Source organism: Cydia amplana, chromosome 20 (assembly GCF_948474715.1).
Source record: "Cydia amplana chromosome 20, ilCydAmpl1.1, whole genome shotgun sequence".
Lineage (NCBI taxonomy): Eukaryota > Metazoa > Arthropoda > Insecta > Lepidoptera > Tortricidae > Cydia > Cydia amplana.
The window spans coordinates 1,096,651-1,115,398 of NC_086088.1; the positions used below are offsets into that span (position 1 = coordinate 1,096,651).

At 36.5% G+C, this 18,748-nt stretch overlaps 1 protein-coding gene across 1 annotated transcript in view; it reads left to right on the forward strand.

Moving 5' to 3' along the window:
* Positions 1 to 15,497, forward strand: part of LOC134657524 (uncharacterized) — a 129,532-nt gene extending 114,035 nt beyond the window's left edge. Inside the window, exons 3-4 of the mRNA XM_063513100.1 lie at positions 6,954 to 7,011; positions 15,311 to 15,497. Coding sequence (XP_063369170.1) covers positions 6,954 to 7,011; positions 15,311 to 15,429 — 177 coding nt within the window. The 3' untranslated portion in view covers positions 15,430 to 15,497. The remainder of the gene's footprint in view (positions 1 to 6,953; positions 7,012 to 15,310) is intronic.
* The last annotated feature ends 3,251 nt before the right edge of the window (positions 15,498 to 18,748 follow it).

Below are 18,748 nucleotides of genomic sequence, written 5' to 3' on the forward strand. Positions count from 1 at the left end.
GTGTGGGCGATGATATGACGAAATACTCGATCATCAGTTGTATTCTCTCCTCTACGTTCATAGGTAATGTCCGAGTGACATTATTTTGCTCTGTGCATGACCGTGGCGCCACCATAGTGGGTGTGGGACATGTTTCTTATTTTATAGTTGGCAGCTGCCAAAAAAAAATGAAGATGTCGTCCCATGAAATTTCGTATTTTCATCGCGTCGTGCGTTGGCGTTGTTTGTATTTTCCCCACCATATCAACTTTACTCGTAGCCAATACGTAAAAGTAACCGAGTGTTTTATTATTATGTTCCTGTCTTTTTCAAACGTTTTTACTTACGTTTATTTTTGCTACTTGTTAATATCTGTGGGGTACACAGATATTTTTGTCTTGACCCTTAATTTTCCTCTTAGAACCTCACCTTCACCTAAGTGTGAGACAGTGTGAGTTCAAGCCTGCTTGACCCTCAACTCTTGTTTGGAAAAACATAAAAGAGGGTCTTAGTCTAATATATGTATGTTCTGACGAACACTGCCGAATTAAAGATTCATTTTTTTTTAAGTTGGCGAGAACTTTTAAATTTTAGCAGTGTTTTATATTTTAGCGCTTTGATACTTTTTGCCGGAAAAATGTATCGGATCCGGCCGGATTACCGGATCCGCCGGACCGGATTGCAATCCCTAGCTACCTACTTATAACTGCGTTTTGCCCCCAAATTGCCTTAGCCGTTGTACTCTGTATCCCACCCCCTCCATTACCCTAACGACATCCCTAATGTATTCAAATTGCGGACCAAACTCGAGATACGTTTGCCGAACGCTGACACCATCAATTAGTGTAAGTAATTGCCCAAGTCTCCCCTGAAGAAGTGTGCTTTTGGCCAGAGGGATTAATTGACGATCTACGCATTAAGTAATGTGGAGGAAAACAGAAAAACTGGTAAGCTAGGCTCGCCAAGATGGCAATAGGCTACATGACAAATTTTCATTTATGGTATCAACCAGTCACGTTTGTTTTTAGGATCAAATGTCTCTATGGGACCCATTGCATTAAATCAATACAAAAGTTAGAAATCATAGTCAAAATCCGACAGTCGTACTTCACTCGCAAAACGCCCCGAACAAATTGACATGTGAACGTGACGTCAAGGTCTCTGAGAGCGCATCTTGAAGTATGAACAAAACAAGACAATTGCGTTTTTGTATTATTTCCATTTTTTTTTAATTTCCACAATACTGTGATTAATTGCTCATTTGCTATCTATTTTACTAGATTTTGTTATAAAATTCAACATGGTGTCATCATCCCTATTGTTTATCGACAGCCAGACGTACGAGTAAAAATCTACAGATGACAGATGCGACGACAAATCATGTTACCGTAAAACGGGGTGAGTAGGTTTCGCGGGGAGAGGTGGGTTATGGATGGGGAGAGAAGGTTTGAGAGGGGGGTGAGAAGGGATTTTAAGGCTACTGCTACAAAACTAATGTATTCCAATTTAAAATGGAGCTATAGTAATACGCATAATAAAAAAAATCGATCCAACAATCTTCCAAAATCACCTTTGTATGAAAACCCCTCTCACCCCAAATACTACGGGGTGAGGTGGATTTTCCTCTTTATCGTCAAAGTTATGAAATGGAACTACCTACCCAAAATAAAATAAAAACTAAAATACAAACGTCCGGAACACTTATTATATACACCATTCAGTTTTCATATGTAAAAATAAAATGTTATCGAGGTTTGAATTTCAGTTTTGACCCTACTCACCCCATTTTACAGTACCGTTTTCATACATTAACATTGCTACTAAGAATGGGAGAGGATCGGGCTGTTTAACTCCTCAATGGCCAAACCCAATATTGTCGGCGAAACGAAAGCCCACAGACTTCGCTGGTTCGGTCACCTACTCCGAGCGCCTACCGCGAACCACGATCGACGTGTTGCCTCTCTGTCGCACTTGTAAATTCGTACGTAAGTATGACAGGGAGGTAACACGTCGAACGTGGTTCGCGGTAGGCCCTCTGAATGGGAGAGGATCGGGCTGTCAAGAGGTTCATGGTACTACAGACTGGTGGCCGCCCGGTGGGTTGGCCCAGGTATTGCTGGGAAGACAGTGTGACGGCGGATCAGCTTCAGCTTCGCGTCGGTAACTGGCAGGAAGTTGTGTAGGACCGGGACAGGTGGCACGCTCTCGTTTCGGAGGCCAAGATTCACTTTGGACCACTGAGCCAAAATAGTTAGTTGGGTCAATCAACTATTTCTTGTTTTTATTTTGTCCCATCAGCGAGGAGACGATAGTAGCATAGAAATTGTTAGAAGAACCGCTGTACCATGTTCTACTAACATGCTCAGTAGATGTCCTATTAGGGAAAGGTCTTATAACTACCATAAAATGCAAGTTTGGTTCATTTAAATACGAAAAACCTAGAATTTTAAGAGTGACTCAGGAGACCGTAACCATAGAGCAACGTGTGGCAAGAAAAAGTTGATTAACCCAGTTAGTTAACATTGCTTCGATTGGTGTTTTATAAGGGTTTGCTTATGCTTTTACATGGTTTAGGTACCTGTGTAAGGATGACTTACGTTAGAACGGCCCGGGTACGGGCCGCGGCATTCGACGTTTCGTTTTCTACATCACGTGATCACCTGTCTTAGAAAATTAAGTGTTGGTTGCCTCGGCCCCGGCCCGGGCCTTTCTTTACGCTAGAACAGTCCGGGCTTCCAACACCTAGTTTTTGTATGAAGGCGATAACATTATACTTTCTATGGAAAACTGAAGTGTCTGAAGCTTCGGCCCGGACCCAGTCCGTTCAAGCGTCGATATATCAATTTCTTGACAGGATCATTGATGGTGATTGATTCTAAATTCCAAAGATTCTCAAACTAAATAACTAAACGGTAAACTTTGACACGAACATCTCAAACTTTCGGAAGGCACCCTAAGCACGTAGCCTTCAGTTTTCGTCCAATTATTATTCATAGGAATAACTTGCAAACTGGTATTTAGTACTTACTAGCGACCCGCCTCGGCTTTGCACGGGTTAACAAATTATACATAAACCTTCCTCTTGAATCACTATATCTATTAAAAAAAAACCGCATCAAAATCGGTTGCGTAGTTTTAAAGATCTCATACATAGGGGCAGACAGACAGCGGGAAGCGACTTTGTTCATACTATGTAGTGATGATGAGTTTAACATGCGAATGCATGTAAGTGAGTAGATGCCGAATTGTATGTCTTCAGGAGGGAGAAAAAAGTACCTACCATCAGCCGCAAAAATGCATGGTGGCTATACATAGATAATATTATTACAAAAGCCTTTTCAGGCGGCCTAGCCAAGGTGACAATCACTTGCGCTTCGCCATCGAATCGCTTTGTGTCTCTCTATTACTCTTCCATATTTAGTGCGACAGTGACAGTTGCGTTTCGTTCGCTACGGAGCGTTAGCGATTGGCATGTTGTCTACGGGGCCAGATACACCTATATTTAATTACCCGGTATTGTGTCTTAGATCAAAGTATAAATAAGTAAAGTTTTGCATGGTAGGTTTTGAAGATGATTGTACTCTATAAATTAATATTAGTATTTAAGTTTTGTTACTAACACTTATATGGGTCATATGCCTAAATTAATGGCGTCTGGTTGACGTAACTGGTGACCGAAGAGCTGGCTACCTCGCACAACGTATCAGCATTGCGATACAGCGAGGAAATGTCGCCAGCATCCTTGGTACAATGCCTCAAGGGCCTATTTTAGATTTAAGCTAGTTTTTAATTTCTTTTAGTAATACACTGTATATATCTTGTAAATTAATTGTTTATTTAATTTAATTAATATTTTAAAAAAACTTGAATAATTTCCTAAGAACTTACAATTGTATTGAGAATTAGAGACCAAAATTATGTCAAAGACGAAACAATGTAAAAATTAAGAACCGATGAATAAAGCAACTTTTTAACGACTCACTGAGGCGAAAGTAAAGAACTTCGCTAACAGACTCCAACGAAACTTCCAGGCCAATTCGGACGTGCACCTAACATCAAAACGATATTTGAATCATATTGGAATCATATCAGTTAACTGAGATTTGCGCGTTCATTTCGCTCTGCCTTGCCCGTACTTACTTGTATTATACTTTTATTTAGCACTATCGACCCGCCCCGGCTTCGCACGGGTTAACAAATTATACATAAACCTTCCTCTTGAATCATTCTATATATAAAAAACCGCATCAAAATCAAAATATCCAAAATTGTTTTAAAGATCTAAGCATACATAGGGACAGACAGACAGCGGGAAGCGACTTTGTTTTTTTTATACTATGTAGTGATATAAATCAGTTAGCTGTTATTCACGAATTAGCTTCGCCGTGACTTGTCCGTACTTATTTGTATTAATACCTCGTTTTATTTAGCGTTAGAAAAATGGTAAACAATCTTGACATGTTATTATTGAGAAACACTTTAAAAAAAATAGTAATTAGGTATTACTTTTGAAACCAAAATAATGTACCTAGATAAAAGTAGGTATATATTATCCTTGTATATATTTGCTGTAACTATTTTTCATAAGTGATTTTCAATAATAATAAGACACGTCAAGATGGTTTACCCTTTTTCTAATGCTAAAAAAATGAGGTATAGTGCCAGCGAAAAGACCGCACGAATGCCATCTAACTTGATTTATCCAATATTATTTTGATATCCGGTGGACATTCGAATTGGCTTGTTCAAATTGGATTGTCACGCCGGCAATTTAAAACATTTTTGAAGTTTATAAACTTTTAATTTTTTAGATATGTATTGTCAGAGTAGATTAGTTTAATCTAGGCCTAGCGGTAAGAGCGTGCGACTTGCAATCCGGAGGTCGCGGGTTCGAACCCCGGCTCATAACAATGAGTTTATTGGAACTTATGTACGAAATATCATTTGTTATTTACCAGTCGCTTTTCGGTGAAGGAAAACATCGTGGGGAAACCGGACTAATCCCAATATGGGCCTAGTTTACCCTCTGGGTTGGAAGGTCAGATGGCAGTCGCTTTCGTAAAAACTAGTGCCCACGCCAATTAATGGGATTAGTTGTCAAGCGGACCCCAGGCTCCCATAAGCCGTAGAAAAATGCCGGGACAACGCGAGGAAGAAGAAGAGAGTAGATTAGTTTAAGATTTGGATTTTTGTATCCGCTGAACTAGAAAAGCAGTCGCATTATCCAATAGTACCTACATTGTGCAACGTGGGGTAAGTGAAATATCGTACGAGAGTCTATATATTCATGACAGCCGCAGGCTGGAGTGAATTAAAGACTCGAGTAACAATATTCTTACCCCAGAGATACACACAATGTTTTTCATCACACTTGCGAAATCATTCTTAAATTTAGGAGGTTGAGAATTTGAGATGAGTAAGCTGATTTTTTTTTCGATCGGTGTTTGTAGAGATAATCGTTATTATTTTGGCTAGGTGTGGTTACCGTTACCACATTAAAATGGTCAAAGTAGTGGCAATTTTAGGTGCAAAATAAAATATAGAAAATATTTTAAGTATAACGCCAGCTGAGAATACGTTTGTGCCGTATCCATTTTTGAGCAAAATAATTTTTTAATGATTTCTAAAATAACAAAAAATATGCTATAATTGACACTAATCGGTTTTTGGAAATTAATACTATTCTAAAATGTTGTGCCATATACCTACGCATTTTACTATAGGATAATTTACACTCTGTTAACATAAAATTATTACAAAAGTGTGACATATCCAACACTTTTGTGTCATATCATACATTGTACGTTTAACATTTACTCATCAAAAACGGATATGGCAATAATAAAAACGCTTTTATTTCATGATTACCATTGTACTAACAATATTTGTATAGTACTATAAATAGTAAACATATGTGCCTAAATGATAAATATTAAGTTCAATATTTCCTAAATGTAAAACTTTTCGAAAAATATTTTTTTTCGCTTCTTCTCGCTCCCCTGTAAACCAATGTAAGTGGCGTATGGCACAATAAGCGGCGATAAGCTAAAATAATGAAGTATTTTATACATCTGCAGTAGCACCGCAACGTACCAAAATACTTAGGCTAAAGAATTTCAAGTTAAATTCCGTTTTTTGGCGGAAACCCACGGTGCAGCTGTTTCACTTTATATTCAGGAATTACTGTTGTTAAACACTGCACTGAAATAGTTGGAGTTTCGTGAAATATTTGCTTTTAAGGTAAATATTCGCTATAATTAATTCTATGCTGAAATATTTTCAAATATTGAGGATTAAAATAGTTCTGTTTCCACGCTGTAATTAAGTATAAAGTAGGTAAGATTAAAAGTAAACGTGCAAATGGGTGTTTAAAAAAATTTTGTTATAGAGGTACATAATATGATTTAAAACATAAGAATTCACTGATATTTAGTAGTTTCTGAAATCATAAGCTTTTTATATTGGAGGTATCCTACTAATTAAATATCATTTACATTGAAGAAAACAAGTGTTAAAGAAAATTAATGGAAATTATTTATGAATAAAGTTCAAATTTAAAATGCAGTCCAGAAAATAAGTTCATTATTTTAAAACCCGACAACACCGCAGATAATGCAGTTGCGTAGTTTCTCTTCATTAAAAAGCAAATTAATTTTTATTTCTGTTTTACTTTTCACGCTAGTCGAGATCTTGGGCGCCAGTATAAAGTGACCTCCAGATATACGTGTAACTACACTCAATAGCAACGAAAACAGATCACTCTGTCAGTATATAATATATTTCTAGTAGGTACAAGTGATCCAGTTTTGTTTATTTTAGAACCAAGTGAAAACTTTTTATTAATAGTACCTATCAGTTGATCCGGTTTGTTTTGAGGATAGACTGGTGAAAGTGGTGAATTATACAAAGCTTTAATTTAATACCTACTAAATATGGGTAAGACTCCTAATTTGTAAAATGTTTGCTTGTTTCAGAAATATGTGAGCGAGCTGACAGTGGTCCGGGACTGCGTTCCTACTTGCAGTGAAAAAGGTAAATATTTTATTTTCTTTTTAATTATAATTTTTTTTGGTAGATTACTATAAATACTAAAAGTTTACATCCATACATATATTTATAATCACGCCTATTTCCCGGAGGGGTAGGCAGAGACCACGGATTTCCATTTGCTACGATCCTGACATACCTCTTTCGCTTCCGTTACTTTCATAACATTCCTCATACACGCTCGCCGGTTTAGGGTGCTCTTGACCTGGCCTTTCTTCAGGATTTTTTTTAAGAACTTAAACAAATGGAAAGTATATTGAGCTTTTCGTAAAAAACGAAAAAAAAAAATATTCCTGTAAGTATTACGTACCTAAGCAGTAAATTACGCTAAAAATCCAGTAAAATCCAGTTCAGGGAACATATTTGCTTAGTCATAAAATCTTTTCTAACCTTGTCTAAATTCTCGTAAAACATACACAAGTCAGTTTACTTATTTGATTTCCAATCCTGCTCCGCTTATAGGCTAAATCTATAAATGAATTGGCTCTCGGAATAAAATTTAGTCTGGAAAAATGCGAACTTAAAATTTTTAGCGTAGGCGAAATTGTATTACTTACCTAATGAATAAGGTAAAATTAAAGGTCTTGAAAGAAACCTTAAACACTAAAGCTATTAGTATTTCAATTAAATATAAGAAATATTGCTTAAATCTGGCATCAGGTTGATATTTAATAAAAGGTTTTTTAACTGATAACTTTACAGCTCCTATAATGGGATTGGACAAAATACCACTATTTTTTTATACATCTCTAGAGACACAACATAGTGTGTTGTATACCTTATCTCATTGTAAATGCAATTAACTGATAGTGATGAAAAATGGTTCAAATGTAACTCTTAAAGTTAACTAGGGACACTCCGCTGCCTTTGTTTATAAGATATAAGTACTAATTATATTATTTTGAGTTTATAAAATTACTTCTGACATTGACATCTCTACCGAACCTTTATGTACGATTCCCACCGACCAGCTGGAATCTTGCCGCGCCGGAGAACATTTTAATGTGCCTATACATTATGTATGGCAGAAGCGATGGAATCCGACCGGAGCCGTCCGCGTCCGCGAGCAGCCGACCGGCTTGCGGCCTTACAAATGTGAAATGCGCGCCGACTCCGCCCGTTCGGTGCTAATCGTACATTATACAATACAGTTACTTTGGGTATTCGGTGATCAGGTTACAAAATCAAATCAAATATTCTAATCCCGGTAAGCATTCATTTGCAATCTGCAAAGAGAATACCCAATCCAAAATGGCCGATGTCGAAATGCCAATTGAAATGCATTTGATTATTTGCATAGTATGGCCTGATTTTGGACAAAGCTTATTGTGTGATTCTATTTGTGAAGTGTAGATTAGCCTATTGCATGAATTTCAATGTTGTTATCATTTAGGAGGCATGTTGTTTCCAATTTTGATGTAGGTAATCCTACGTCTGATGGGTTTCATCCATATGCATATTGTGTTGAAAGGATTGTGGTCGTATTTGTGGAGTGGTTTGTCAGAATAATTAGGCTGTTGAATATGGCTGCTAACTTTGGATATAATTTTTAAAATGAGTGAACAGCCTTTCTTTCCAGTGCTTCTTTCAAAGTCATCTTAGTTTTATAAAGTAGGTATTTTTGCGAATTTATTTAGTCGTGCCTATTTTACAAAATTGGCATTTACATAGGTACAATTTTACTGTTTTATCGCGAAATAATAACGGATCCAAAAGAATACAAATCTTTAAAGTTATAGGTCAACATATAAGCAGAGGCCGTGAGTTCAAGTCTCACCCAAGACAGCAATTTTTCCACTTTTAAATTTATTCTAAGCTTAATAGCATCGATCACAGACGTTTCTGCTTGTTAAAATTAAAAACATATAAGCAGTTGAGCCACGCTGCTGTCGCTGCTGCATCGGGAGTGAGTTGTAGTAGAGGGGTAACCACGAAAACAGTATTTCGCAAATTGCGGGTATTTTTCTCTGTCACCCTAATTACGCCTTCATTGGAGTAAAAGAGAAAGAGCCCCGCAATTTGCGAAACTCGGTTTTCGCGGTAGCCCCTCAAGCCTTCTCTAGCTCCAGTGTATGAGTGCATGCAGTGGGCAGAGTTCAAAAAAGACCATTACCTACTTATAGTGATTCCAGAAGAAAGGAAGTGAAAAATCCCTGTTAACTTTGTAAACGGGTGTCATAACAAAAGTTTACCCGAAAATGTCAAGTGCATAGTTTTCGAACGGCATCCGTCCATCCAAGGTTGTGCATAAAATATAAGGAGCTAAGAGGTCCATTAGTCTAAGCCCGTATTCGTGTTGCTTTCAGTCGAAAATACGAGCTAAAGTCTATTGTGACCTGCAGCAATGAATAATTAGTTCTTCAGATCTATTCGGCAATTTAGTTCCGTCTTTATTGTCTTTGTTTGCTGTGAAATGGAATGTCAGGACTATTTTAGTGGCTTGCTGTTTAAATTTCTGATGAGAGGATGATTTTTTAAAAGTAGTTAGTAAAGTGTGTACCATGCCTTATACAGATTTTTATTTTTGCTTTAGTTGTTAGTCAGATGAATAAAATTTACATGAATTTACGGGTAATTGTTAATCAAAATTAAAAACTATTCTGAAAAAACGATATAATACTACGTCATTGCTACAAATAAACGGCTGCGTCCGGAGGTACCTATTTCGCTCCTGTGAAACAATCCGTGGATTTAAGACTGGAAAATCTATTTTAACCACTTAAGTTCCTTGCATTAAATATTATTATTCTTCTTTATTTATTTCTCTTCTTAGGTTAGGGTTTTTTACAATATGGATAAAAAATTTAAATATAAAAACACTTACAAAAACAATATAAAAAATATTATAAACACATTATAAAAAAAGCGGCCAAGTGCGAGTCGGACTCGCCCATGAAGGGTTCCGTATTTAGGCGATTTATGACGTATAAAAAAAAACTACTTACTAGATCTCGTTCAAACCAATTTTCGGTGGAAGTTTACATGGTAATGTACATCATATATTTTTTTTAGTTTTATCATTCTCTTATTTTAGAAGTTACAGGGGGGGGGGACACATTTTACCACTTTGGAAGTGTCTCTCGCGCAAACTATTCAGTTTAGAAAAAAATGATATTAGGAACCTCAATATCATTTTTGAAGACCTATCCATAGATACCCCACACGTATGGGTTTGATGAAAAAAAAATTTTTGAGTTTCAGTTCGAAGTATGGGGAACCCCAAAAATTTATTGTTTTTTTTTCTATTTTTGTGTGAAAATCTTAATGCGGTTCACAGAATACATCTACTTACCAAGTTTCAACAGTATAGTTCTAAGTTTCGGAGAAAAGTGGCTGTGACATACGGACGGACAGACAGACGGACAGACAGACGGACAGACAGACGGACAGACAGACGGACAGACAGACATGACGAATCTATAAGGGTTCCGTTTTTTGCCATTTGGCTACGGAACCCTAAAAACTAACCTAGGGTGCCATTATTATTAAATGCCAGAAGCGCTTTATAATACAAAATAACAGAAGCGCCTTCGCGACTTCAAAATTTGTGGTAAATATTAAATTATAATGTGTTCGGTTAGAACAAAGATTTACAAAAATTAAAAAAATCTTAAATCTAACTCTGTGTGCGGTATAGAGTCACATCAGTGCAGACTGTGGTGGGATAAAGTGCGATTTAAATAGTTTGTCGCTTCATGGAGATTGGGCCTTGCCTGGCTTTGCCCCCGAGCGACTGCCGACACACACACTGCTGTTAAGAGTTTTACTATAGCTACTTTTTTTTTGTAAGGAACCAAGATTTTACAAATTTCGCCAAATGTTCACCACACCACTAAATGTCAAGCTTTACTTTAAATACCATCCAAACGAACAAACCTTATTAAATATTTATTGTTCAAAATCATCACATCACTCTTTTAGTCATTCTACTAGCCAACACACTTGGACACAACTCAAAATTTTTCTCATGAATCTTTTCATCAGTTTTTGATGATTAAAGAGAGCCTTTACGCACTGGCGTTATGAAAAAAAGTTTATTGATATTGTTGCGTAGTTACGGTCTTCAATTTTATTGCTTTAATTTAATTGTTCTCTATTGCTGTAAGAATATTGAATTTTTGAATTGACCCGAGGGCCCGATTCGGATTTTGAAATAGACATCTGTTAGATATCTTTTAGACATCACCAAGATACGATAACGATATGTTTAAGATCTAACCTGTCAAATTTGACATTTGCGCGATTCTGGAGATACTCTTGAACGATTTCCACAAGATATGGCTTAGAGATCCGATTCACATCTAATAGATATCTAACTCTATCTAACGTAAAAGTGACATTTGTTGCCCGAATTGCGCTGCAAAGGAGAACTAGTTGAAATCTAAACTATAACGTATCTAGAATGGATCTAGTACGTGTCGTCTCTTGCGAATATCTTGAAGTTCGAATACGGCAGTCGTTCCCTTCTGTGAATATTAATTCCACTTCTTGATTACCACATGAGCCCGGGCAGATAAACGGCCAGTCAACCTTTGTACGGAGTTGCATAGTGAGCTCCTTATTCATCATCATCATCAGTTCTGGCCCCTATTTCACCACGGCGACAGGTGCGACAATTCGACAAATGTCACTGTTGCTGACGTCACAGGCATCGGCTGGCTACGGTTACCGCTTACTATCGGGCGGGCCGTATTCCTGTTTGGCACCATCATTATATTATTTAAAAAAAACTTTATTATATCGGCAGAAAACGGGTATTTCTCTTTCGAAGTTTATGATGATGACGATGACATTTGCCACACGATTTAATAGAACTTTCGGTAATTCTTGACACGAAATGAGTTCTGTGTCGGAATTTCGTGACAAATTGTTGTGTTCTTTGTGACAATTGTCATTAGCTTCGCAAAATAAGTACTTATTTATTGGCGATATAATGCAGTTTTTTTAAATTAATATGTTGGTAGCAAACAAGCACACCGCCCGTCCGATGGTAAGCGTTTACCGTAGTCTATGGAGGCCTGTAACGTCAGTAACAGTATGTCGACAATTTTCGCACCTGTCACCGTGGTGAAATAGGGGCCAGGCCTTTAACATCTTGACTGATGATTTGAGCTCCTTATTAGGTTATTAGTTTCCCACTAACATTCTTTCTTACCGTATGTCCCCTGCCAGCATTTGCGGAATCGGTCCGGATTTGGGGCTCCATTTCTATCAGCTGAAGCTATTGTGACGTCACTCGCAGACGACCAATGGCCGACAAGTGGCCTGCGCATTAAGGTTTATTGAGCTATGACCTAAGACGTTCAGCCTTCTGTCTTTATTACCGACAGATCAAACTACAAGAGTCTACTACCTGAGCCCGTACCATGAGTCATTGACAGTGTCAAAACTGACATAAACGCTTTCAAGAACCTAATTTACTTTCTATACATCTCGCTTGCACTAATATGCGAGTACGAACGAGATGCATAGAAAGTAAATTACGTTCTCGATCACATTTATGTCAGTGCCAAACTGGTGGTAGGTAGTACTGGAGGTAGACTCAATTTTAACTTTTTTTTTTAGTTTTGATACGATCTTAACCATCGCTTTATATTAACAATGAGCAAATTTCAGAGCATGAAAAGTGGAAAATATTTTGGTCCAAGCTGTTGTCGACGTAATACTTAACGTCTTATAAATCGATGAACACCGGTAGCATGCACGAAAAAGTGTCACGTTGTGGACAAATCTCCATGGTAACGTTATGTACAGATCTCCATGGTAACGTTTAAAAGTCAATGTCTTCTTATGACGTTATCACGCAAAATTATCGTCGGTAAACCGACTTTACAGACAACCATATTTTTTTTAACAAAGCATTGAAACTTGAAATATTATATTGGATAAAATTTAGATAAAATCATTTTAGCTAAATGTCACCGGTGGTATACTTACTCTAAAATAGGCTTTTTTCACGAGTAATATTATTTCTAAAAAATATACCTACTAAAATCCAAAATATAATTCAGCCTATTTAAGTAATTCAATCAGTATCACCTTAAAATACAAAGGAAACATCTAAAGAATATTTATTTTGTATCGTGGAAAATATTTCAGTTTAAACGAGTTTACCGATAACGATATCTTTAAAGACATTTCGTCTTTATCTGCATTATTTGTATTCATGTTAAGTTTTAATAAAGCACTGTGGTGCAATTTTCAAAATGTAAGTAATTTTGCGAATTTATTTACGGAATATAATGTAATATTAAACGTAAAGTTTTCTTTGCACTCCCGAAATAAGACATATTCTTGAAATATTCCGGGTTTTTTAATACTGGGTTTGTTTTCCGCACCAATTGTAAGGTTACCTAAGAATCATTTATTTGTTGCAAAACATGGTATTACATGGTATAGTTTCTGTTTAACTCAATGGTTGACTGGTAGAGAATGCCTAAAGGTATGAAATCCGCCATTTTTAGGTACTTTCTTGTATTAGACAAATAAGGTCGGATAAATAAATGTGATGTTCCACGTGAAAGGGTACCTTATGGCAGCTGGCAATTACGTCGCATGTCCACCATGTCACATAATATGCGCCTTAGGTAAGTGTGACCTCTACCGTAATAGTACTACACTTAAACGTTTAAACACCGCTTGCTATTTTTAATTTACGCCTCGGAAGCTCCCAATTCATTAATTAATAACCTTATCGTCATTAATATTAATACCAACATATTTACCGCTTTTACTGGTATAGAAAATCCATTAGCAATATGGTTTTAATGGAAATTGAAAGCTTCTATAACAGGTTCGTGAATGACGTCAGTTGGTTAAGTGCATAAAAGCAATTAGTGCATATTGCATTCAAATACGGACAGAACATGGAAAAGTTAACAATTTCACTGTGTTTTAATAACAAAGTGGATTTAAGAAATAAAACTGTTTTAACTCATTATCGCGTATAATTATAAAATACGTCCCGTCGCGATGTTTACAAAAGGTTTGTAGTCAACGCGTTCGCGTATTTACATTAAGGATGACTCACGTTAGACCGGGCCGTGTCCGGGCCGGAGCTTCCGGAGCTTCGTTTTATATGGAAAGCATCACGTGATCACCGGTCATCTGTCATAGAAAAGCGCCGGAAGCCCCGGCCCGGACACGGCCCGGTCTAACGTGAGTCATCCTCTACTCGATCGACCTTATTTCAAGCCTTGGTTTAAAAGCAAAAAGTGTCAAAAAATTCGGCTTTCTTAAATCCAAATTGTTTCTAAGCATTTTTATAAAAGCGTAGGTAACATAAGGTAAGCGTAACTCAGATGGAAATGGAGGAACGCTGTTTTCGCAAAATTATTTTTCTTGGAAACGGAAAATGTCGGCAGGTGTCATGTCTGAAAATTCGTACTTATATTATTTGAGGGGTTGAAAAAGTTATGCGACAGTAGATTTTATTATTATACACCGTAAAGATTAGCCCAGTTAAAAGTTTATCGTACCCATTTGTAAATTTTTAAGACATTTTATGGAAAAGAAGCAAGTTAGGTAATATTTCTAGGTTTTTCTCTTTCTTCGTATGTAACAAAGAACTAGTTTACTTTACTACCTACTAGTTTAGATCACTGTGTATCTCCATCTAAGAGTAAGGCCTGAGTGGACGCTCGAGTTGGGCGTGCAGCGGGGCGGGGCGTGCGGCGTGCATGTTAAACAAATGCAAGCGTATAGGAGCGGCCTTAGTGCACGCTGCTCAAATCACTTGTGAGCCCGACACCACGCTGCACGCCCCGCCGAACGCTCCGCTCCGAGCGTCCACTCAGGCCTTACACTAATAGGTATTTCTGTACGTGACAATGAGAATATAGGTCCATTACCATAGATAAATTATTACTCTATGCCATTACCCACTTAAGTGACATCTCCCGCTGCTGCAATGCTGCAGCAGCAATGCCGTGTCGCAATCGGAATATGACCTTTAACTGTACTTTATTAAAACCGAAAACAACAAAACTAGAATTTTTTTTTTATATCATAAATGGGCTTACTCATGGCCACAGACTAGCCGAGGCGAAGACGCGGCCTACGATGGAGCGAGCCTGCCCAGAAGGTGCCTGTTCACCCTTGATTTGAAGGTTGCCGGAAAATATAGATATCCTAAACCCAATTGGCGTGAAGTGGCGCAGGATAGGGCAGAGTGGCGCTATCTTGTGTCAGAGGCCAAGATCCTTTTTGGGTCACTGAGCCATGCAGTGATGTATGTATGTATGTATGTACAAAACTAAAACGAACTTACTTATTCTTGTTTCAGAATGGTGGGGCGCCCGCACGTTCTGCTGCGACACCGACGAGTGTAACTCTGCGCCCGCGCATACGTCTCTACTAGCCGCCGTGTGCGCAGGAGTGGCCGTGCTGTACGCCGCGCGCTGACCGAACAGCTAAGCCTTTCTGATGCCGCGGCTCAGGCTCAAGCTTTGCAGTACTCAGATTTTAAAATGTGTTATAGTAGGTACCGTAAAACCAGCCCACTATAGCCTCCTATGGCCCAGCCATACAAACGAAACCTCCAAAATTTGCCACTAAAATTTGAACCTAAATTGTAGGAAATAGAGTTGATTTTGCGTTGTTTGAAAATTGAACGAAACAAGGCAAAAGCGACTCTGTTCCAATTGAACATGGTTTAAATTATATCGAACTGAATAGGTACTAGGTTGTTTGATTGTCGAATTTGTGAGGCAAATCGTTTTCATAAACGGAAGAAAACAGGCAACACCAATAAGATGCCCTGTTTATCAAAAGCTTGTAACTTGTAATACAAGTGGAAGTCCCTTTTTGACAGCCTTTGTTAGAAAGGGACTTCCACTTAAATTACAAGTTACAAGCTTTTGATAAACAGGGCACTGGTACTGAAATGTAACTCCTAGTTACGTGTTAAACTTGTGAACCATAGTTGCAGTACTGGGCCTTAGTTCTTTTTTTTTTTTTTTAATGGGCTTACTCATGGTCACAGACTAGCCGAGGCGAAGACGTGGCCTACGATGGAGCGAGTCTGCCCAGAGGGTGCCTGTTCACCCTTGATTTGAAGGTTGCCGGGTTATACCGGGTTGTTCGATGGTTTTACGTTATTACTTGGCGATTTCTGATGCAAGCGACCCTGTTGGCCGTGTTATCAGGCATCTCTGCGTGCACTGATAAGTGCGAGTTGTTTCAATAATACCTATGAAAACTAAAAGTTTTAAATCTGACTACTAGCAGTATTCTTGTTCCACTCTAGTTTGGTCTTTGTTTCACTCTGTACTGCGTCATGGACATAAAATAAAGTCTGAAGTGCGATATAGAATAGAATATAAAAACGTTTATTGCAAAAACCATCTACATACAGCACCATATATAAAGGAAAAAAAAAGAGAAGATATACAATGTATACCAACAAGTACCTATCTAGAGAAAAAGCACATTAAGAATGAATAAGATACTGTCAGTAGTAATGTAATTACTTGAAGGTAATGACATCATTACTGATAGTCTCTGGGTTATAGAATGTGACGCAATACGGCATCAAGTGGAGACCAAGTCCTAACATTAAATTAAATTAAATTATTATTAAAATTAAAATTATTTATTCAATCAAGAGTAAATTACAAATAAAATTATAGTATTTAGTACCTCTTTTTAAGTAAATTATTACCTGCTTTAAGAGGTACTGCTCTCTTATTTTAACAAAAGCTCTTAATTATTTAATAAAATCTAATGTAATAAAAATAAAAATACATTATTTATAAAAACATTATTTCACATAATTTCTCAAATGCAAATTCGCATAAATATATTCAGAATATAGTTTTTTCAACAGTAAATTTTTAGTTTTCAATAAAATCTTGAAGATTACTCATACCATTTGATTCATCGCGTATGGTGTGTTTTTCTATAGAAATAAAATTACCATCAATGAGTACTTTGTAAAAGACGAAGACATTGCAAATACGTTGTATAATATAATATGATTATGACGTTTCACAGAAATGTCAACATTTAATAACACAATATTATGAAATAATTATATTATGAAACTATTCTAATTAAAATTATTGTTATTTGTAAATAGTATTCACAAATGCTTTTAAATAGTTAGTATCACAAAATATTGATTGATTATATTTAATATATCATGATTTATTATTATATACTAAAAATATCATTATTTTCTCTTGAAATGTCACGCGATTGAATTTTGTGCAATAATAAATATTGGGCACGGATAGTACTTACATATGTAGGTAATTTATATTATATCGAGTCTTAAGTCATATAAAATACATATTTTAGATGTCATTAAAGATATGAATCATATACAGTAGTTTTAACGAATGTTAAGTACCTAATACAAAGATTGAAGTCAGGATATTGCTTCCAATGAAAGTTTATGTTTTGTTAGAACATTGGTAATATTTTTTAAATTACAACCTATTTGAAGTAAACCTGCAAAAATATTTTAGACGACGAAGCGTGCAAAAAAGAGAAGCCTGGATACCTACATCTAGTAACAAGAAATTCTCATAAAAATACTTTATCATCATCATCATCGTATAGATGAGGTCATCGTATAGATATTATTGTAGGTGATCTTGAAAATAAAAATGAGCCCTTTGTGCTCCCATGTACGCTAGTATTTAGTACGAAGCGCTTTATTCCTAGAAATAGAATTATTACTTAGCAATAACTTAAAAAATAACAAATTTACCAAATAAATTTACATAAAGTAGTACTTAACTACATTTACATAACAATAATCAGTACTAAGTCTACTGTCAATATTTAATGTATAAACTATCCTAACAGTGCCTAGACTCAATGCGAATTCCGGCTTCAAATCTGACAAAATACTCGAATCTTAAGTACAAAATATCCCATATATTTCAAATACATTTATCTTTTTTTGGGTTAAGTTACCTACTGTAATTATTTATTTCAATAAATAATAAATTGTATTGAGTGACGTAGCCCAGACTAAGTAAGAAGAAGAATATAGTTCAATATCACTTTTAAATCAAGGATTTTTTTACGGTTGTTTTTTTAACATAGTTATTTAATAGTATAGATTAACCACTGTCGTTTTTTCATTTGTTTTATTACTTCAGTGACCAATATAATTAAATTATAAAAAAAAACACAACTGTAAATGTTTTGGGATATTTTCTACTCTCGGTTCGTATTCTGTCTTCCATTAATCAAAACTAGTGTAACAGCCATAATCGTTAAGATCCCAGCTGCTGCAAGATTAGTTGCCAATTTATTTTAATAGCCTCCAGGTTGTTTACTAACTAGATAATGGCTGATAACACAACGACACCATTCAATGTTAATGTTTATTAAGGTAAACGTCCTAGTGTTCTGCATGACAATGATCCCGATTCAAATTTAACAACCTGTTACGATATTGATCTTAACTCACATTCATAGACGCCTACTATCGCGAAATTTATTTTTATTACCTTTATTTACCGACGTTTCGACGCAGGTTTCAGTGGTCGTGGTCGCGGCTAAGAAAAATGTCAAAACAGAGATTTGTGCAACTACCCGACGAAAAGTGTATGAAAAAGTTTGGGGTAGACATCACATTTTAAAACCAGCGACTTCACATTATGTTAATTATAATTGTTGTCAATAGACCCACGGCTATAAATGTGAGTTAATATGTGTTCAAAACGCGAAAGTTTTAAACTTATTTTGATACGACCTTGAAGATCGC